General features: G+C 37.3%; 1 protein-coding gene and 1 pseudogene across 2 annotated transcripts in view; both read left to right on the top strand.

The window, feature by feature from the left end:
* Window positions 1–21,195, top strand: part of Cfap95 (cilia and flagella associated protein 95) — a 97,400-nt gene that overhangs the window by 16,023 nt on the left and 60,182 nt on the right. The window contains exon 1 of one of the 2 annotated variants that reach the window (XM_005324127.3): window positions 18,110–18,326. The exons of the other annotated variant lie outside the window; for it this stretch is intronic. Within the exon in view, the coding sequence (XP_005324184.2) occupies window positions 18,175–18,326 (152 nt within the window). The 5' untranslated portion in view covers window positions 18,110–18,174. Of the gene's footprint in view, window positions 1–18,109; window positions 18,327–21,195 lie in introns of those variants that run through there. 2 annotated transcript variants of the gene reach the window in all.
* LOC144376880 (signal transducer CD24-like) lies at window positions 7,779–8,048 on the top strand (annotated as a pseudogene).

Genomic DNA, 21,195 nt, shown 5'->3' with positions numbered 1-21,195 from the left:
CCCAAGCTTCTGTTTTCAGAGTTGCTTCTTAATGTCAGTCCCTGTGGTAGGATTGCAAAGAAAATGAGAAATGGGTTTTATAACCTTGGGGAATTCACAAATTGTGTACTGGTGCTGCTGCTCCGTAGCTGAAATGCTCTGGTTAGTACATAGAACAGGAATCATCTTGTCATTTCAGAATTCAGAGTAATTATGTCCAATGAAAAATAAAGTCTTATCATCTGTTGCCTATTTAAGTGAAAATAAGGAAGGCTATAATTGCCCTAGGAAAAAAGATGGGTATTTGGAAAGAGAGCCTTGAAAAACACTAGTTTGAGGAAGAGGCTCTGCTAATAGTAATGCCACCCTTTTGTCTGCAGGTGGAATGATAAATAATCATATCCCTATTGTTTGGAGCTTGGGAATCTACAGATTTTTTTTATACAAAAAAATGCCATCCCTAACCCACCTGTTTTATTTAGCCCTCAAAACACTCTGTGATATCTCACTTCATGGGTTTGAAAGGAGAATGAAGAACATAAATGACTGATTTAAAGTTACACAGTAAACATAGTCAGAATTTCCTCTGAATTTAAATTCTATGATCATCATGGGTAAAATATTAGTTTTATTCTCTGATCTAAGAGCAGGGAAGTGAAAAGAAGTAGGATTCCAGTTTCTGGAACTGGAGCCATCATGAAGAAGCCTCTTGGAAATATCTGTCCTCCTTAGTGTGACAAAAACCATGGCAAGAAATCATTATTCTGTCCACAGACCTGTATTTTATTCATTTATTTATTTATATGCAGTGCTAAGAATTGAATCCAGTGCCTTATACATGCTAGGCAAGTACTCTCCCACTGAGCTACAGCCTCAGTCCAATTTTTTTACCACATGCCCAGTGGTATGCCAAATTCTTTACATATATCATTAAATTTAATCCTTAGTGACTTTATGAGGTAGCTGCTTTATTTTTCTTTATTGTCTAGAGGAAGAAAGCAGGGCTTAGGTAATTGACTTAGCCCAAAGTTGCATAATAAATAAGTGGCAGATATGGGACTTGTATCCATGACAGAGCCAATGGTCTTATGTTTGGCTCCAAAACCCAGCACATGCCTTCCTCTAAGACAATGGTTAGTTTTGTTTTTATCAGGATAGCTGTTTCCAGAAGTTTGGGTGTCATGCATCAATCTTTTGGTTTTCGGTTTTGTAAAGTAGTGGTGGTGTTGTGTGTGTGTATGTTGACAATATCTCTTCCTTCATTGGTTCAAAGTCATTCTGATTCAATGGGAGGATATGATGACAACTTGTTCCTCTGTGATTTTCCTCATCTCCCTAACCTTATCTTCTTAGTGCTCTAATATTACCAAGCCATTGCAGTTGTTTGTAATCAGCTTATTATTAAGCCACAGTACAAAATCCTCGAAAATGAAAATTTTGTAGTAAAAGGGGCAAAAGGCACACCAAAATTTAGAGTCTGAAAGCCTGATCTCCAGTCCTTGATCAAGTAGTTTTAATTTTTCTAAGGCTTCTATTTTTTTAACTTTAAATAGCCAATAATAGTTTTCCTTGTGCCTTTTCTCATAAAACCTGTAGAAGAGAAATCAGTTATTTTAGTGACAAATTTATTCAAAATGAAGCAACTCCAAACACCTGTATCTTAAATGCTTTCACTTTTAAATCCGCTTCTAAGAAATTCTCAGAACTTTGTGTAAGAATATTTAAATTTTTTCATTGATTTGTCCCTGAAAAATTATAGAATACAATTTGATATTGCATATAGATAAGAACTTTAATTCACTGCTGATAATGAATCAATTTTTAAAAATATTTCTGGACATAAATTTGATGAAACATAAAAAGATTTTAATCTAGCAAACTTACTTTATTAGCTTCAAGTTAATACATAGTAATATTGCTTATAATGATGAAAAACTATAAAAGCTCAATTTCTAATAATCAGGGGTCAATGATTAAATAGAATTTAGAATATTTAAATAATTCTATACTCCTTTTCACCAAATTAAAATGATTTAAAAATCAAACAATACTTTGGTTATGTCCATAATGATTGCATTAATTTGTTTTAAAAACCACTGTCAGAAAAAAATATGGTTTTATTTGATCATTAATATATCTTCCCTTTTATCCATTCATCAAACATTTTGTAAGTGTAAACAGTGTGCCAGGCATGCTACTAGATGGTGCTGGATATATGGCGGGTCAATGTAAACTAAGTCACTAGACTCTGACTACATTCTAGAGAGGCAATAACAAAGTAACAATGAACAATGTGAAACAATGCAAACAAAATAAAACAGTAATGAAGTAAAGAAATAAAAATTGTAGGTTTGTTTTTCTAACAAAGTAAAGGTTAGAGTTGTGTGATAGAGAGTAAACGAGTTGGTGGATGGTGGTAACTTAAGACAGGGTAATCAAGGAGGCTCTGGGATGAGACTTCACAGATGAGAAGGGTTGCCCATGTGAAATACATGGAGAAGCATGGTCAAGAAACACAGAACTGCAAAAACAAACAGTCTTATGTAGAAAAGAATCCATAATGCTAAGAGACCAGAAATGATGCCACTATGGTTAGTGTGAAGTGATGGGGGAGTGTGGGTAGTACCAAATGGAGTTGGAGAAATAGGCAGGATCGCATTCATATGTAAGGGCTTGTATGCCACAGAAGGAATTTAGGTGTTATTGCAAGAGCCATAAGAAGCCATTGCAATTATTTTATGCTGGGAGATGACGTACTGTGATTGTTGCCTTCTGATGACTTTGAGAAGACTGGATTATAATAGAAATAGGGAGAAAAATTAAGTCTATTGTCAGACAGGAGATAGGAATGATTGCCATCATTGGAGAAAAATGGGCCAAATATGAACATATTTTGAAGGTAGGATGAATTGATTTACTAAGTGACAGTATGTTGGTGGTGTGGTGATGAAATACTTAAACAAGTGGAAATATTGAAAATAGAAGGTTATTATGTTATAGTATAATTATAGTTGGCATGTTGTATAATAGATCTCTTGAATGTATTCCTCTTATCTAAATTAAATTTTCTTTTTGACCAACATCTCCCCTATCCCATCCCTGCTTCACCCTCTGGTAATCATCATTCTGCTGCTGTTTCTATGAGTTCAATATTTTTAGATTCTGTATATAGTAAATGTAATTGTGGAGTTCAGGAATTTTTGCTACTATAATAAAATACCCAAGACTATGTACTTTATTTAAAAAGATTTATTTAGTTCACAGTTCTGGAGATTCAAAAGCATGGAGAGAGATATCACATGACAAGGCAGGAAGTGAGAGAAATTCAGGGTCCAGGCTTACTCTTTTTATATAATATATAATTGCTTAAGAAGTAATTCACTCTGTGAGACCAGCATTAATGGCTGAGGGTAGTACTGTCCTCTCATGACCTATTACCTTGTACTAGTCCTCACCTCCTAAAGGTTCCAATACCTGTCAATTTCACCATGCTGGGGACAAAATTAATGGCATACAAACTTTTGAAGAACCACTTAAACGATATTCAAATCAGAGTAGGAAAAATGTCTATGTTGGATATAATATCTAAAGATGATGTAAAATATTGGTTTAATTGTCCCAATGAATTGTCTATCACTCTATTTGGTGTCTTTCTCTAATGAACATTTAAAATTTTCTCATTATCCTTGTCCAGATATTTTACCCCAAGGCCTCTGATGTGTCCTGGAGAGGCTGAAATCACAACCTTCAGATTTTGTGTATCACTGGTTCTTGGATTGCTTCTTTGTTTATAAAATTTTTTAAAATTACTCTTAGCAAAATTCTGGTGTATTATTGTGTCTATAGTTGGCAAGAAGTAGAATGGAAAGAAGGGCCAAAAGAGAGGTAGGGAAAGAACATCTTAAATATAATACTCATAACAAAAGGAATATGAGGAATTAGCACACCCAGGTACTGCTGGAAGGACTATAATTTTTTTTACAAGCTTTCTGGAGGGCTCTTTGATAAAAGAGCAAACTCTTAAAGATGTGCTTAGTTTTTAATCCATAAGTTCAATTTCTACATTATTATATGGAATTCATTTTATACACATGAAAAGATTTAGTTATAAGAATGCTAATGGCTGCATTCGTTATAGTAAATAATAGGAAATAACTCTACCCAATCCAGTATTCTCCTGTCATTAACTATTACATCATAGAATGTTTAGTGACATGCAAAATATTAACATTGTTGATCAAAGAAAGTTACAAGATGTTGTATATATTGTGATTGCATATCAATAACCAACAGATTGGAAGGTTTAATACCAAAATATTAGTGTTATTAGCCAGGTGCAGTGGCACATGCCCATAATCCTGTAATCTCACCATTTTGGGAAGCTGAGGCAAGAGGATTGCAAGTTCAAAGCCAGCCTCAGCAATGGTGAGGCACTAAGCAACTCAGTGAGATCCTGTCTCTATAAATAAAATACAAAATAGGGCTGGGGATGTGGTTCAGTGGATGAGTGCCCCTGAGTTCAATCCCTGGTACCTAACAAGAACATCAACAAAAATATTACTGTTATTGGTATTGTGATTTTTCTTCCTTACCTCCTCCTATTTTTCTTCCTCTCTACCTCCCTACCTTCTTTCCCTCCTTCATTTCCTCTTTTTCTTCCTCCCTTCTTCCCCTTCCTTCCTTCCTTTCTTCCTTCTATGATGTACATATATATAAAACATAGATAAGATAATTTAACTTTGAATGATAAATTCCAAATCAACAGAATTGGTATCTCTGATAAAGATGATGACATAAATTTTAGCAACCGTGACAAATACCAAAGAATTGGCAATGCAGGGAGAGTAGACATTCATATTTAGCAAACAATTGTTTTATAAGATTCCCTCTAAAAATATTTGTTGAGATATTTAGATCCCAAAATTTTGAAAGTAGACATCTAGACTGCACCAAGTTTCCACTAGAGTCAAATCTGACTTGAGTCCTTTCACAAGGGAAATGAAGGAGAACAACAAGCAAAGAGAGATGTCATGGAGCTAATTGAGCCTGTATAGATGTTGTTTGTTCCCTTCAGTACAAGACAACCCAGAATAAGGGTCTTAAAAAATCTCCTCTCAGGGAAAAGTGACTTCTTCAGAGCCTTTCCCTCCAATAATCCATCTGTCTGTAGAAGCTGGAAGTTTGTATTTGAAATTAGATTAAAAAAAAAACTCATGAGGCATATTTGGAGACCTCTGGAAGCCACCACTCTGTACCTTTCTACCTCCTTGCTTTTCTTATGCTGCTGTCTCTTCCAGGAATGCCCTACACGATTCCTGGTCCGTGGTTAAGAACTACTACCATACATGTTTATCTACTTATAAATTCTAGCCATGAACCTAAGACAAAAACTTGATATTCATCCCCCAATAACTCCTACTGAACCAATCTGAGAAGCACAAAGTGCATGACCACTGTGTTTACAAGTGTCACTCATGAGCTCAGACTGATGGGAAGACCAGACACATACTCCTTAGGTAGATTAAACATGGTCTAACTATCTAAATGATCTAAAAGGAACTCATTAGACTTATGATATACATCACAGAGATCAGCTGCATCATTCAGAAAGACGGAGGTTCAGTCTTCTGAAATCCTCACCACAGTGTTCATAGTTGCACTGGACTACATCTGAAGAAAGCTAATAATCATCCCTTCTACAAGTTTAATGGCTCTTCTTTTTACATCTAGGTTTACATGCACAAGACTATATCAGTTCTCTAAGTTTGCTAATCTTAACTTGTGCTGGGGACCACTTCATTAGAGCCAGGAGCACCTAATTTAAACCAACTTTTTACTGTGGAAATAAATGAAGACCAACAAAATGAGAACAAGCAAAGGCCATTTATTGAGAGCTTGCTATATTGAGGGAGTCAGTCACCATCATTTGCACTTTGTGAAGAGACTCAAAGTTTAGGCATAGGAGTGGAGAAAAGAGAAGGTTTAAATTATGCCCTAATTGGAGGCTGCTGGCATGGGGAAAAGTAGGTTGGGAACAACAAGTAAGAAAACTATCAGTTAATAATCAAATCCTGGTCATTTGGAATTGACAGGATTCATTGTCTTCCTGGACTGTCACTAGAGTTAACAGTCCGACTACCTACAAGTCTGACTTACAGAGGCTGACTTTCTGGGCTAGTTGATTTTCTAGCAATAATTCATAGTTCACTTCCATATTTAATTTTTTAATATAATATATGTATGTATGGTTACAGGAGGCAATAAATACAATATAGTAAACCCAAGCATGAACAGTCCCGTTTGTCACCTTTGGTCTCCCTGAACTGCTGCATCCTGGTCCAAGTATACTTAAACTTGGCATTGCAGAGCAAGAATAGGTGTCTTCCTGAAAGGGTAAAGTTTCTAAGCTGGAAAGCTTGAATTAAAATGTAAAAGATTAGGTATTATTAAGTTCCTCTGTTACACCCAGATTCCTGAGATAGTTAAAACAACACCCTTCTGGCCATTTAGCCTAGGGCCCTGTGCAGTTCGTCACAGGGCCCGAACCAATCAGTTTGAATGTGTACCCTGCTTAGGAGTGACCAATCACCCCCGCCCGGCCAGTTCCCGCCAATGAATGTGCTAATCACGTCTTAGAGTTGTTGTTCAATTTTCCCCGCGCCTCATGATGATTTGTTCTGATGTATGCAAAGCCTCCCGCCCTCCCCCAAAAGTGTACTTAAGCTCTGTTTGAACCTCTGCTCGGGGCTCCGGGCTGCTCTCCCTTCTTGAGTGAGCACGGGGCCCCAGCGCACTAGAATGGATCCCCAATAAATCCCTTTTTGCCAATTGCATGGAGCCAGTCTCTTGTGTGGTCTCTTTCTCGGACCCTTACATTCCTGAGACATCTGAGAATCAAAGTCTGAGATCTGCTATAAAGCTTGTCTGGCAATTGGAAAAGTAATATGGGCAAGAAATGGAAGGAAAACAGAAGTGACAACTGTTTTTTTCTCCCAAACCACCTTCATGGTCATATTTCATCTACAGATCTTAATGCAACCAGTGTGTAAGTCTTTGAAACTGCTTTCTAATGCTCTCAGATTTAGTGATTTAGGACTGTGTCATCCAAATAAAGCTATTAGTGCTGCTGTAGTGACAAGTCAGGCAACTCACTGAAGGGCTTGATTATGATCTATCATGACAGTCAAATTGCCTTTAGACAGCATGTCACATGCAAGACTCAGAGATTCTTTCTGGGAATTGTGGAGGTACTGCTATATTCCAGGGGTGGGAGTTTAGACAAGGAAAAGACACTTCAGATAAATGAACCAATCATCTTCTCTTGGGTCTTGTTTGAACAGGCAGAGAGATTGATTGTCAACTATTGAATTGATTTTTATCCATATATTTAAAAAGATAGCATTTGATGGCTCTCAGCCTCCCTCTCACACCCCTCTTGCACAATAATGAAACTTTAGCAATGTTTTCTTACCATTGATTTAGAAACATTTCTGCTTTCATTACCTGAGGTCATAGTTTTTTTTTTTTCTCTAAGCTATCAGGGATGTATGAATCCCATCTCTCAAATAATTTAACTAAAGATTGAGGAAAAAATGAATTCCAACTCAATCTAATCAGAAAAGCATTTGTTGATGTCATACCTTGTTCTCAGCACCTTCATCTTGAATAATATCAAAGGTAACATTTCATTCCTGATCTTGATACATAGGGAAGTACAGTTTAAAGAAAATGTCGTAAAACTTCACAGGAGTCCACTTTGCCTGCGTCCTCCCGGTGCCGTCCTATTTCCTCGCCACCTAGCATCCAGGGAAACGCACCGCGCACCGGCGGAGCGAACATGGGCAGAGCCATGGTGGCCAGGCTGGGGCTGGGGCTGCTGCTTCTGGCACTGCTCCTACCCATGCAGATTTATTCAAACCAAACAGATGTTGTGACACTGTAACTCCTCACAGAGAACCTCTGCTGCTCCCAATTCAACTAATGCCACACCTAGCACAGGGGGCAGTGCCCTGCAGTCAACAGCCAGTCTCCTTGTGATCTCGCTCTCTCTTCTACATCTCTACTGTTAGATACTCAGGCCAAGAAACGTTTCTATTTCCCCATCTTCTAAACCCAATCGGAATGGCGACTAGAAGTCCAGTGTGTCAAGGAAGAAGCTGGTCTGCATCAAATCTACCAATTCCACACCTGATTTTATTGGCACAGAAAACGTTGAGAATTCCAAATTGATTGGTTTGAAGGACATGTGAAGGGTTTCACACTTGATGAATGCCAATATTAAATCTGCTGGAGTTTCATGTGCAAGATAAAAAGAGATAACATCCAAAATTGAGACATGATTTCCTTGAATGAGGCAAAAGAAATATGGACATTTAAAACTCTATCTTGAAAACAAGAATAGATTTTTGACTAGAGATAAAGGATGGAATGTGGAATGGAGATTTCAGTTTTTATTTGGTTCATGAAATCTAGAAGGCCATAAAACAGTTAGGTAATATAAAAAGCTTCCATGATTCTATTTATACGTACACTAGAGGGAACTTCCAGGTGTTTCTGTAAATCCTCAATGTATTGTTTCAGCAGTACTAATTTAATGCGGATATATTCTAGAAAAAGTTTCACATTGTTAAGCTATTTCTGTTCCTTTGGGAACTGAACTCTTTCCTCTGTGGTTTTTGGATTTGACATTATGTTTGAACTTTTATGTAGTAATTGACATGTGCCAGGGAAATGAGAGATTGGAATTCACCCCAAATCCAGGCATCATGAGTAAATCTTGCTTATCCTCTCAAAGTTAAATGGTAGGCATCTCCCATCTCCTGTTTTCATTCAACAAGAGTGCCAGATTCCTTTAGCTAAACTGATTCCAAAGAGTAGAATTGCATTGACCTCAACTAATTTCAAAATGCTGCTTTTTATTTCTACATCTGTTGAATACTTTTCATAATTGAAAATGGTCCGCTTTGAAGGTAAAATGGCAAATCTTGAAATTAGAAAGGCAACTATGTGAAGAAGCCAAATTTATAAATCAGCATTTGAGAAGTGAAGACTGTGGAAGGTAGCTTGCATATTAAATTCACAAAAACTTTTATACTTTTTCTGTAAATACTTTTTTAAAAACTATGGATTAGAATAGCCACATTTTGGAACACTTTCTGTTATCAGTCAATATTTTTAGTTAGTTAGAACCTGATCCTAAACTTAAAAGCAGTCTTGATCCTTTAAATCTTTTACAACTGCCTTGAAACACAGAAACCTTTTGAAAAATACACACTCCCTAAAATCTTTTGTTCACATGGTCACACACTGATGCTTACTTCCAGTATCTAATATGGCCACCATAGTCTTGATAACCCAAATCATTTTCTCTCATCTTTAGAAACCTACACAGAACAACCAGATCAAACAGATCTAAAGCTACTGTGTGTGTGAATGAACACGCCCCTTTGCTTCATACCTGAATGCTGTACATCTATTTGGATTATATATTGTGTTTGTATATTTATGCTTTGATTCATAGTAACTTCTCATGTTATGGAATTGATTTGCATTGAACACAAACTGTAAATAAAAATAAATAAATGGCTGAAAGAGCAAAAAAACCTTCACAGGAACTACTAAGAAAAATAAAAATGTAATATAAATTTTATTAATGAAAAATATGCTAGCAAATATTTTTTTTAATAATTCTCCTTAGCCCTCTCTTTTAGAGAGAGAGAGAGAGAGAGAGAGAGAGAGAGAGAGAGAATTTTTAAAAATATTTTTTATTTTATTTTTTAATTTTCGGCGGACACAACATCTTTGTTTGTATGTGGTGCTGAGGATCGAACCCAGGCCGCACGCACGCGCTACCGCTTGAGCCACATCCCCAGCCCCATGCTAGCAAATACTGCAGTCTATGAGACAAAAATAAAAAAGAAAGCAAAAAAAATATAAGAAAAGAAAGAAGACAATGTCATTATTGAATTGATTTTTATCCATATATTTAAAAAGGTAGCATTTGATGGCTCTCAGCCTCCCTCTCCCACCCCTCTTGTAACAATAATGAAACTTTGGAAATGTTTTCTTACCATTGATTTAGAAACATTTCTGCTTTCATTACCTGAGGCCATAATTTTTTTTCCTCTACGTTATCAGAGATGTATGAATATATAATATATAATTAGATATAATAACCAAGAGAAACGGTTTAACCTCACCTGTGAAAACAAGGTTAACTAAATTCTATCTATAAATGAACTCCATCCTAAGTAACTCTTGAAGGCAGAGTACAAAAAGATACACCAGGAAAATACAAATAATCAGATATATTGCAATAATAATATCAAATAAGTATAATTCAGGTTCAGAAAAATTATATTCATATTCCCTCAGATTAGGGCAGAAAATCTCAGGGTGGAGGTATGCATTTCAGGATCCTGCCTACTACATTACTAAGGCTTCTTTCCATTTCCCGCATTCTGACTATGTGAAAGGAAACTTTGTGTTATAGTATTGAAGAAACATTTCAAACCAGTGAATCAAAGTAATAATTAGCTTATTTTACTTAAACTAAACCAAGAAAAATAGGCAATTATTTTTTATGCAAAGTATTCCTCTCATGCATATATACATTGGGATAAAATAAGATGCATATTTCTATAATAATTAGTAAGGTTCAGTCAGAAATAAGGATTTGGTTTCTCTTAAAGTAGAACAGACAGTGATAAATGAGAAGAGATAACATACCATAAGCCATATAATGAAATCTAAAATGTGTTTCAGGGTTCAGGGTATTTAAAAAAAACCATATATATATATATATATATATATATATATATATATATATATTCTTGATAGAACTGGATACATACTTTAGAATATTTTTGTATAAGACATTCAAATATTGTTAATTTTTTTCTTAAAATTTTATTTGAAAGTAAAATATAGTTGTTCTGAAATCACAGCATGTAGGGAAACAAAGTATTTTTCACTGTGGAATGTAAGTTTATGTTGAGGTTTGGGGTTGTAGCTCAATGATAGAGCGCTTGCTTAGTATGTGTGAGGCACAGGGTTTGATCCTCAGCATCACTTAAATATAAATAAATAAAATAAAGGCATTGTGCCATCTGTAACTAAAAATATTTTTTAAAAAGTTTATGTTGAAGCAACTAAGAACAGAACAGGGAGGAAGAGCATGAGGAAAAGATTAACATTAAACAGAAACAAGTGGGGGAGGGAAAGGGAGAGAGAAGGGAAATCGTATGGAAATGGAAGGAGACCCTCAATGTTACACAAAATTACATATAAGAGGTTGTGAGGGGAAAGGGGGGGAACAAGGGAGAGAATTGAACAACAGCAGATGAGGTAGAGAGGGAAGATGGGAGGGGAGGGGAGGCGGGATAGTAGGGGATAGGAAAGGTAGCAGAATACAACAGTCACTAATATGGCGTTACGTAAAAAATGTGAATGTGTAACCGATGAGATTCTGCAATTTGTATTTGGGGTAAAAATGGGAGTTCATAACCCACTTGAGTCAAATGTATGAAAGGTGATATGTCACGAGCTTTGTAATGTTTTGAACAAACCAATTAAAAAAATCTTAAAAAAAAGTTTATGTTGAAATGTTTTAGGAGACTAGATACTCCTTTTCATCTCTGGATTCTACAGTGACAATAGAACTCTGAGGAAGAAAGACTTGATTTCTCTAGTCCTTTCAGGGACGGTAGACACATTACAGGAGATAGGGTTACCCAGAGAAGGACAATAAGCCAGACAGAGAGGATGGGAGCAAAGAAAGGCACATTGTAGGACAGATGTTCTTTAAGACAGAAGGAAAATTTGATATTACGTGCAAAAGCAAAGGAACAAGAGACCTAAGCTTTCCTTCCTTCCTTCCTTCCTTCCTTCCTTCCTTCCTTCCTTCCTTCCTTCCTTCCTTCCTTCCTCTCTTTCTTTCCTTTTTAATGCAAGCCTTGGAAAATTAAATTGCATCATTTCAAAGGAAGTTAACAAGGGAGGAACTTTGGAAACAGTGCTAGTTGGCCAACTTCCTCACACCTTAGGTGGAAAGTCATAACACACCCAAAGGATAGAAAAGTTACAGGAGCAATGGTTAAACTGAGGAAATAAACCTGTAGTTCTAGAGGCCAGATTCCTGCAAACCAAAGATTATACATACCTACCTACATACATACATACACACACACACACACACACACACACACATATATATTTATCTATACATATGTACATTCATATTTGTATATAGTGTCTAATAGAAGGAGAACATTGCTTGCAATCAGAAAATATGAATGTATATAATATTATCTTTGCCTCTTAACTAGGTATGATTCAGTTTACTTAGAAATGGAAATGACAATATATATACGTGATGGTTAATTTTATGTGTCAGCTTGACTGAGCTAAGGGATCCCTTATTTCTGAGTACGTCTGTGAGGGTGTTTCTAGGAGAAAGTAGCATTTGAGTCAATGGCCTAAGGAAAGAAGAACCACTCTCATTAATGTGGGCTAGCATCCTCCAGTTCATTGACAGCTCAATTAGAACAAAAAGGTGGAGGAAAGGCAAAAATCTCTCTTTCTGAGCTGAGACATATATCTTCTTGCCCTCAGACATCACAGCTCCTGAAAGTTCTTCAGCTTTCAGATTTTGAGACATACACTAGAGGCCATCCCTGGTTCTCAGGCCTTTCATCTAAAACTAAATTACTGGGTTAGCTTTCCTGGTTCTCCAGCTTCTGATTGTAGGTAGTAAGACTTCTTGGCTTTTATAGTTGCATAAGCCAATTCCCACAACAAATCTCCTTTTATACATTTATATGATTATGGAGAACCCTAATTGTTGAAAGCCACAGCAGAAGGGGCCCCAGCAAACTTCCAGCTGCCAGCAAACTTCCAGCTGCCAGCTGATGATTGGCTCACAGCAGCCCCAGCAACATCTAGCTGATTGGCTCCTCTGCGGTGATGCTCATTGGGCTGTTTCCCTGCTCTTTCAGACCACGGAGCTGCTCATTGGGGGACTTCTTTGGCTCCGCCCACACGACCCAGCCAATTGGCCTCAAGAGCAGGAGGATTGTGGGAGTGGGAGAGGCTTGTGTGTTGGTGTGAGAGGCTTGTGGGAAGCCGGTGGTAGCAGTTGGGCTCTGAGGGTTTTTCCTGAGGAGCTGTTTTGTTTGGCTTGTGTGGTTCTAAAAATAAAGTTCGTTTCTTTTGACAAGTGGCTCCTGAATTGTGCCCAGCCAGACTGCGGCACCTAATGACTATGATAACCCCACATATATTTTGTGAGGGCCAAGGAAGAGTAAAATACAGTGATGGATGAAATTTCTTATTGTTATTGACAGAAGGAATCTGTTGTTTGCTTTCCCCTTATTCTGGAATAGCATCCTATCTTTCCCTTTAGTCCAATCTCATGCTTTTGGTTTAGATTGTCATCCCTAGAAGGGAGCCTATGACCCAGACCTAGCTAGAAGTACTGCATCACTCCTGGATCTAGTGATTTTTTTTTCAGAATAGATCATAAAAGTTAAGTCAGGCCAATTAGCATCCAGGACTTTTCGTTGGTTCTAGAGGAAAGGGAAGCACAGCATGCCATGGGGGAGTGAGGGGACAGTGCATGTCAGTGGCCATCTTGGGGAGGGCTTAGCTGAGAATTAGCTAACTCAAGAAAGAAAGCAGAACCAGGAAAGCATGAAGACATCTGTCAGCCCTGGGATTCAGATGTGCTTAAGACTGATGTATCTGGAATTCCCAGTCATATGAGTCCCCAAATCCCTCTAACTGGTTTAATTCTGTACTTTGTTATCAAGAGTATACTAGAGAAACTTTAACTAGAAATCATTAGTGTTACTTGGAAAATTCCTGAATTAAATTTACATTAAGGCTATTAGGTGACGACATGAAATTCCACCATGAAAAGCAGGGAAACTTTCAGTTCCTTCCGTAGGTTTTTCCTTCTCAGATAAAGTCAGAAGGTTTTCTAGCTTATTCCCCAAGGAATTCCCCCATTGAGCTCTTTTCATGAGAACTGCCAATGGGTAGCTAAATCATCTCATTCTTGCTGCTACTAAACAAGGAAGGTGACAAAAAACAAAGTAGTACTAGGGAGAAGGGGAAAAAACCAAGGGCTCAAATCATTTCTGAAAAATGGCTATTTACTTCTTTGAAAAGCTAAGGATATCCAATTTGTAGAATATTAAAGTAGTCCCTAATCTATTTATGTTAGAGCATGTCATTAATAATCTAGGACACTGAAATTTTATCATAATAGTTATGGACAGTTCTGCCAAAGAGTTTCACTTATTGTCTTGATTAGATATTGAAATAAGGAAAATGTTGAATTATGGAATACTGTATATTTAATAAGTTTATCTCCCTCATGAGTTCCAGAAAGAATGCCTGTTACATGTTGACACTTAATCAATACTAGTTAATGATAATGGTTTGAGAGCAAGTGGATGTTTGGTTCACAGTCCAAATTAGAAGCACAGAGGAATTGCATCAAGGTTTTAGAAAAGGCTGTCAGTAGTTATGGATAGTTAAAGGAAAGAAGATTAAAGCTCCTGCTGGAGTTGAATTTGTAAGCCTGAACTTACTCATATAAATTTTGGCCCTTGGCTTCTAGGTCATTATTTTTCTTTTATGTTTTTTTTTCATGCAACTTTGAATTGTATCATATTTCATTGGGTGTCCAGCACAAGATTCTGCCTCCAAAATCCATATTCCTTCTCAAAGCAGTGGAGAAGAAAACAGGGAGAGACCAAACGAGGAGAGAGAATAAAGGGAAAGGTGAAGAAAAGAGGTCATGGGAGAGACAGGAAGAGTGGGGAAAGGGAAAGAAGAAGGAGGAGGAGAGAAAAAAATAGAAGTCTGGTGACATAGTGAAGGATCCGAATGAATAATAACTTATTATTTTGATATAACAGGTGGACTCCAATTTTTTTAATATAACATTCAAAAGGGTATCCATGGATGAGTATATGGTTGGTTGACAGGAGGTCCTTATTCCTAGAGAACCAAAAGTAATCCTTGATTATGATATAAATGCTTGGTTTTTAGCTTTTGAGTGTTATACAATATAAATACAAAATTTTAATGTATTTAAACAAGATTTGACATAGAGATGATAGAAATTAATTTTAAGTCATTTAAAAATTTTGTGTCTTAGCTTAATTGAAAGACATCTGGCAGAGAGAAATAATTTTAAAAATGGGGTTTTGGGGGAGAACATCTGCTGGTGACTTTGGAAGGTCCTCAGCAGAGTTTTTCTGGGTTTGGGGCATATGGTCCTTAGGACAATAATGGAAAGAAAGTAGTGAAGAGGTTTTTCCCTGGGGCCTTTTATGTCAATTTTTTTTTTCCCTTTTTAAGTTTGCTGTCCTGCCCAGTTCTTGGCAAGCTTTTCAGGGATCTGATAAAGCTAACAAGGAAATTTAGTGTTGAGAACATAGCTCCATGGTAGAGTGTTTGCCTTGCATGCACAAGGCCCTGGGTTTAATTCCCAGCACCACATACACACTCCATGGCAAAAATTAGAATAGGCTCACATGACATATTCCCATTTATCCTACAGAAAAATCCTTTTGTCCACCTGAGCTCTATTACACTGAAAAGGGTTAGTAAATGGAAGGTATTGCTTAACCCTACACCTCAATGGTTTGATGAAGTTTGAGGAAAACAAGAATAACTTGTGTTGAGGACCAATGGTTTCATATTCATAAAGCACAAAGCTTAGCTATAGTTTTGAAAAGAGTCTATTGAATACAAAACCACTTCATTAACACTAGTAACATATCCAAATATCTTGCCAACATTTTTCTGATTCAGACTTACATTTCATATTAAAATATGTTAAAAATCTTTCCTTTGATCTGCTTTGGTCAATTGTGGCAGCACAGAACTAGCATTAATTTACTTTCCATTTTCTGGTTGTTTTGTGAGACATCCTGGGGAAAAAAGGGAAAAGAAAGAAAAAATGATAAAAGTTATATTTATTTAAATAAATCTTATAAACAGATACAGCTTGAAAAGCAGTATAGAGAACTGTATATAATTACAACCACATTGTGGGGTCCTTATCCAAATAATAAAGGGAAAATCATGATATATTAATAATAGCAGCAGGAGATGACATTCAATCGAGGGCTGAGCATTTATTATGTATTATTCTACCTGCTTTTGGTGTATTTATTATCTTATGGAATTCTCACAAAGACCCTTTGTAATAACTGCTGTTCCATTCCTATTTTATTGATAAGGAATCAAGAAACCAAAGAGTCTACAGAATGTATTGAGGTATACACAAAGAATGGAATGCATCTGAATTTGAGGATATCAGAATTAATCTCCTACATTCTAGCACAAGGATGTTGAAAAAGTATTTGGTGGACACAAAAGGCAATAAAGCTTAAAAAGTTGATATAGAAAAGAAAGAAAATAATAAAGAGACAGACTCAAATGGCTGTCGGCTTGGTTTAAGGAACTCTAAATAAGTGCTATGTCTGTTTGCTTGTTTTCTTAATTTACTGCTCCTTGATGTGCTGAAAACTTTCTAATCTCTGTAGTACTCCCCTCTCCCCCACATCAGAAAGAGTTTGGCACTGGGCAGCTTCCAACTTTCAGTCAAATCATCTGCAAAGACCTATCTAACCTTATTTGTGCCTATATTATTACCACTTTAAACATAAGTAAAATAAATATACAAAAATACTAATAATGGTGGTAATAGTTTTGGAGCAAAAGCAATATGCTCTGCTTTGAACAGAATTGAACTTGATGTGGATCTTATTGACTTTTAAAATTAACTCTATTTTTCTTTTTCATTCCTTCAAAAAGAACAGGGCTAAAATAGCAGTCAGCACTCTGCAAGCACTTAGCTTGTGTCAGTGAACTATTTATTTGGTTTTAAATAATGTGGTTTAACTGTGGCTGTTAGTGAAGGACGGACTTTATACCACAGGCGCCCACACTCTGCACCACAGGCCACAGAAAATCACTTAGTAGTTGTGTGTAATCAAATTTGTGAAGTCTGATCCAGAAGGGTGCATGAGTATTTATAGGAGCATTGTAATAAATCTTCTGTAAATGAGAAAATCTATTATAATATCAATTATCTCTTAGTTCTTAAATTTGTGCGTTTGTGATCTTAAGGTCAAACACTTCTGGAATCTGCGGAAGCCAAGGTAAATCTAAGGTGGTAAAAATTAATATTTGTTCATTCGCTGAATGCTCTGAAAAAAAAAAACAAACTATGTTCTAAGTACTTTGGTGGTTAGGAATAAATAAGTTTGATGATGCCCTTAAAGTGCTCAGTTAAGTTTGGGGAGGAGAATTTGAATGTGTCAAATATTATTTTCTTGGGAAGTAGAAAATGAAATAAGCACCTTTCTATAACACAGCTATCCAATAACTTCTTGAAGAACATAATCTTTTCTGGAATCTCCTTCCCACATATGGCACATAATACAATAACGTGATGAATTTGTGCTCTCACAAAGAGTCAAAAGTTGCAAGGAGGAGAACTTGGCAAGTCTTGGGAGCTGAATGCCAAGTCCTAAGTTGTGCCCAGAGGTGGAATCTTCCCTCCTCTCCTTCTGAAGGGACCTCAGATTTTTGTGTCCACCCTACTCCACGGTTATATTCTCTCCTCTATTTTTTTTTTCAGAGGACCATACTAGTGTTCAGAAAAGTTTAGAAAGGCTGAAACTGGAACCAAGCTTATTGATGCTCAACATATTCAGCTGATTTGCATGATTCTGTGCCTCTTTCACAGGTTGGCAAGCTGAGTAGACACAATTTAGGATCAGAGAAGGTGTTCTCTTGCTCCCTTTGGTCAAACTTTGTAAGCAGGGTGGTGGCTACAGTTAATCGAAGCTAAAAAGAACTCCGCAAGGATAGTGGAAACAGACCCACTCAGGGCTCAGGGACTTTGCAAATCGCGCCCCTTACCTCCTCCTACCACTCTTAGGATTAGAAAGATCAGTGACACTGCAGATTGGCAAGCAGTCCGCCTCCCATCCCTAACGACACTGTCGGGGAAACCAGAGCTTTTAGGTGGGAGGGATCCGCCCCCCATTGACTCCGCCCTTCCATTGACCCCGCCCCGGGTTGCTTAGGAGATGAGAGACGCCGAATCTCGGTTCTTGTAGCACCAGGCAGGACCAGTGCAGAGGGAAATCCTCTGTACTCACAGGGGCCATGCGGCTCGGGGATAGCCCCTGCCTGGAGTGGTACGACGGAAATCAATACTGGTTTGAGGTCGGACCCACGGACTTGTTCGAACGCAAGGGCTCCCTGACCCTCCGGTCCCATCACAAGAAATATTCGAAGCCTGTGTTGGTGCATTCCTGGTGAGCAAGCTAGCAGCAGTTTTCGGGTGCTGGGGAAAGGGAGAAGTGGAGTAGGGATGGAACGGGAGAGGAACAGAGAGGGAACAGTCGAGGAAAGGAGAGTGAGAACAGAAGAGAGCATCAAAAGAAGGGGAGAAGAGAAGAGGAAGAAGGAAAAAGAGAATAAAGTGAGGAATTAAAAAGTGAGGCAAACGAAAGAAATGGAACAGGGTAGAAGAGACAGAAGGCCAAGGGAAACAGAGACCTTTTAAGGAGCCATGAACAGGGTGAAAGTGAATTGGGCAGCAGCAGGAGAGGCGAGTCTCTCCAGGAGTAGGCATACCCCAGGCCCAGCATATGCAAGGACCTGCTGTGCTGCTGCCCTGATCCGGGGGCCATCTGAGGATTCACAGCATCCATGCAGAGAAAGCAGCCAGTGGTTTCAGAGGCTTGGAAATCACCCCCCAGGACAAACACTTATAAAAGGCAGATGTTATTAGAAGGCCAGAGGTTCAGGCTGGAGGGTTCCAGGGAGATGTCCACTAGAGGACTAGCTTTCCTGGCTGCTTTTTCTTAGTGGTTTTGGGTTGTGGCACTTGAATGAGGTCCTAAAGTATCCCCCAGGCTATTTACTGACTATTCTAACCAGAGGTGGCCCACTGGAGTCTCCCACTGGGTAAGACCAATAGACACAGTTTGTTTGGCATGTATTCTGCTACATTTTTTTTTTCTTTTTAAAGAAAAAGAAAAATGGCTACATTTAAAGCTAGGAAATTTGTGACAAAATCCAGGGTTGTGTTTTCTCTTGAAAAGTTGAAAGGCTGAGCAAGAAAAGCTTTTATTCCCCTGGGAACTATGAATACACAGGAGCTGAGCATTTTGCCCTTTAAGATGGAACTTTTTTTTCTCTCTAAGAACCTTTACTCAGATTGTTTTTGCCTGATTCAAAAAGGCTTTTGTATTGCTTCCTGTTCTTTACAGTTTGTGCTTAGAATTCATTAGAGATTCTCTTCTTTTATAAAATATTATAGCAACCACTAGCAACACCAAGATGTAAAACTGGGAAAGAAGTGGAGTCTTCCTTTCTTTGTGGTCAATTTTCCTGGCTATACAGTTGACAATAATTGTTCTTGAGTATTTGGAATAATTTGGGAACTGGACAGAAAGAAATGAAAAGAAAAAATAAATCGTGTTGAGTTTATGCTTTTGCCTTTGACAGGAGATGAATGATTTTTTTACTCTAGCCCTACTTGCTTCTATTCATTCATGTGATTTATATGATAACCTGCAGTTTCTGTCTTGTGAGCTTTCTAAATCCTACTTCCCACGTTCCCACAAACTCCCTCCTACCCTTTTATTTCTTATCTCTGAAATAGACTCTCTTTACTTTGAACTCAGTGTGAGAGGTTAGATAGATTTGGAATCCAAAGCTACATTGGAAACAGACAATCCTTTTTTTAAGGTTTATATAGGGCTTCATGGCTCTCAAGCAAAACACTTGGCTTTTCTGCAGTTCTGTTACTCCATAAGGATTTGGGTCATAATATAAATGACCACTAGAAGTTATTGTTAAAGAGCAAGAACTATTGCAAAGGGACAGTACTTCTGCTCTCTTCTGCACTATGATTGCTTTGAAAAGCTGCCTTGTGAACATCATAGACAGATCAGTAGCAAAGCCACAGAAGAATATTAATGTGAAAGAGGAGAAGAACCTGGTGAGGGGAGAATGGTATCGGAAGACTCAGAGTAATTCCAGTGCTGCTGAAAATGTTATGCTGTGATTTTAGAAAGAAGATTTGGGAGCAGGAAGACTTAAATCCAACTTACCAAACACTTATATGTTATGCACTTTGCTACATGTTGGCAACATAGAGATAGAAACACACTTTTATCAATGAGATAATTTGTGTAAAGCATTTATCATCATGCCTGGAACATAAGTAAAGTGGTAAATATATGAGAACTAGTATTATTTATTTAGCATAACATAATGATTGTTAAGCTTGGGCTTTAAGTTTGAAGTTTGAATACTAACTTTGCTGCTATTGATGTGGCAAGTGACATGACCACTCTGGGCCTCTGTCTTTGCATCTGTAAAATTACAGTGCTAGGATATGGTAGAGTGTGTGACACACACTTTAACATATAGTCTGGCACATAGTAAGTGCAGTGAAGGTTGTATATGTGTTCAGTTTCATCTACTTTCTAAAATCTGTAACTCAAAATCAAGGCACTATCATGGTCACTTACAAACATGTGCAGAGCAACAAAAAAAGACCAAAATAAAAAAAAAAAATTTCCCAACATGTGTTCCCAACTGAAGTTAAACAAAGCCATACTTTGCATTCTTATTTCTGCTCTCATACTGTAAACATGATCTATTTAGTGCTATTTTTCTGCATCTCTTGTGTGTATGGTTTTATTTATTTGTGTTTGTGATATTGTTGTTAAAAAAGGCTTTAAGCATTGTACCAAGGTTTTTGGCTAGAATGCCTAAGTGCAAGAGGGCTGTGATAAACTTTACAGAAAAATCATGTGTGGTAAATATGCCTTGTTCCGGTATGGGATATACTGCTATTGGCTGTGAGTTCATAAATCAACAATATATATTAAGTTGTTTTTAAAAAGAAATGCATAGAAAGCAAGTTTATGTATTGATTGGTCCATGAAAATATTGTGACTAGAGGTTCACAAGTATCTAATACTATTTCCTCTAGGAGAAATGGTTCAAAATTCACTAATGGAGTGTTGGTGGCAACTTTATAAAACATGTAAATAATAAGACTCGACTGTAAAATGTGAGAAATACTGACATTTTCTGCAGCTGGGCTGTACTGCTAACATACATCTTGTTTTTCTTCTATGTCCAACTAGTCACCAAGATCTGTGC

The sequence above is a fragment of the Ictidomys tridecemlineatus genome, chromosome 4 (assembly GCF_052094955.1).
Source record: "Ictidomys tridecemlineatus isolate mIctTri1 chromosome 4, mIctTri1.hap1, whole genome shotgun sequence".
Lineage (NCBI taxonomy): Eukaryota > Metazoa > Chordata > Mammalia > Rodentia > Sciuridae > Ictidomys > Ictidomys tridecemlineatus.
The sequence above is the reverse complement of the archived record's forward strand: the minus strand, read 5'-3'. Positions and strand labels throughout refer to the sequence as shown.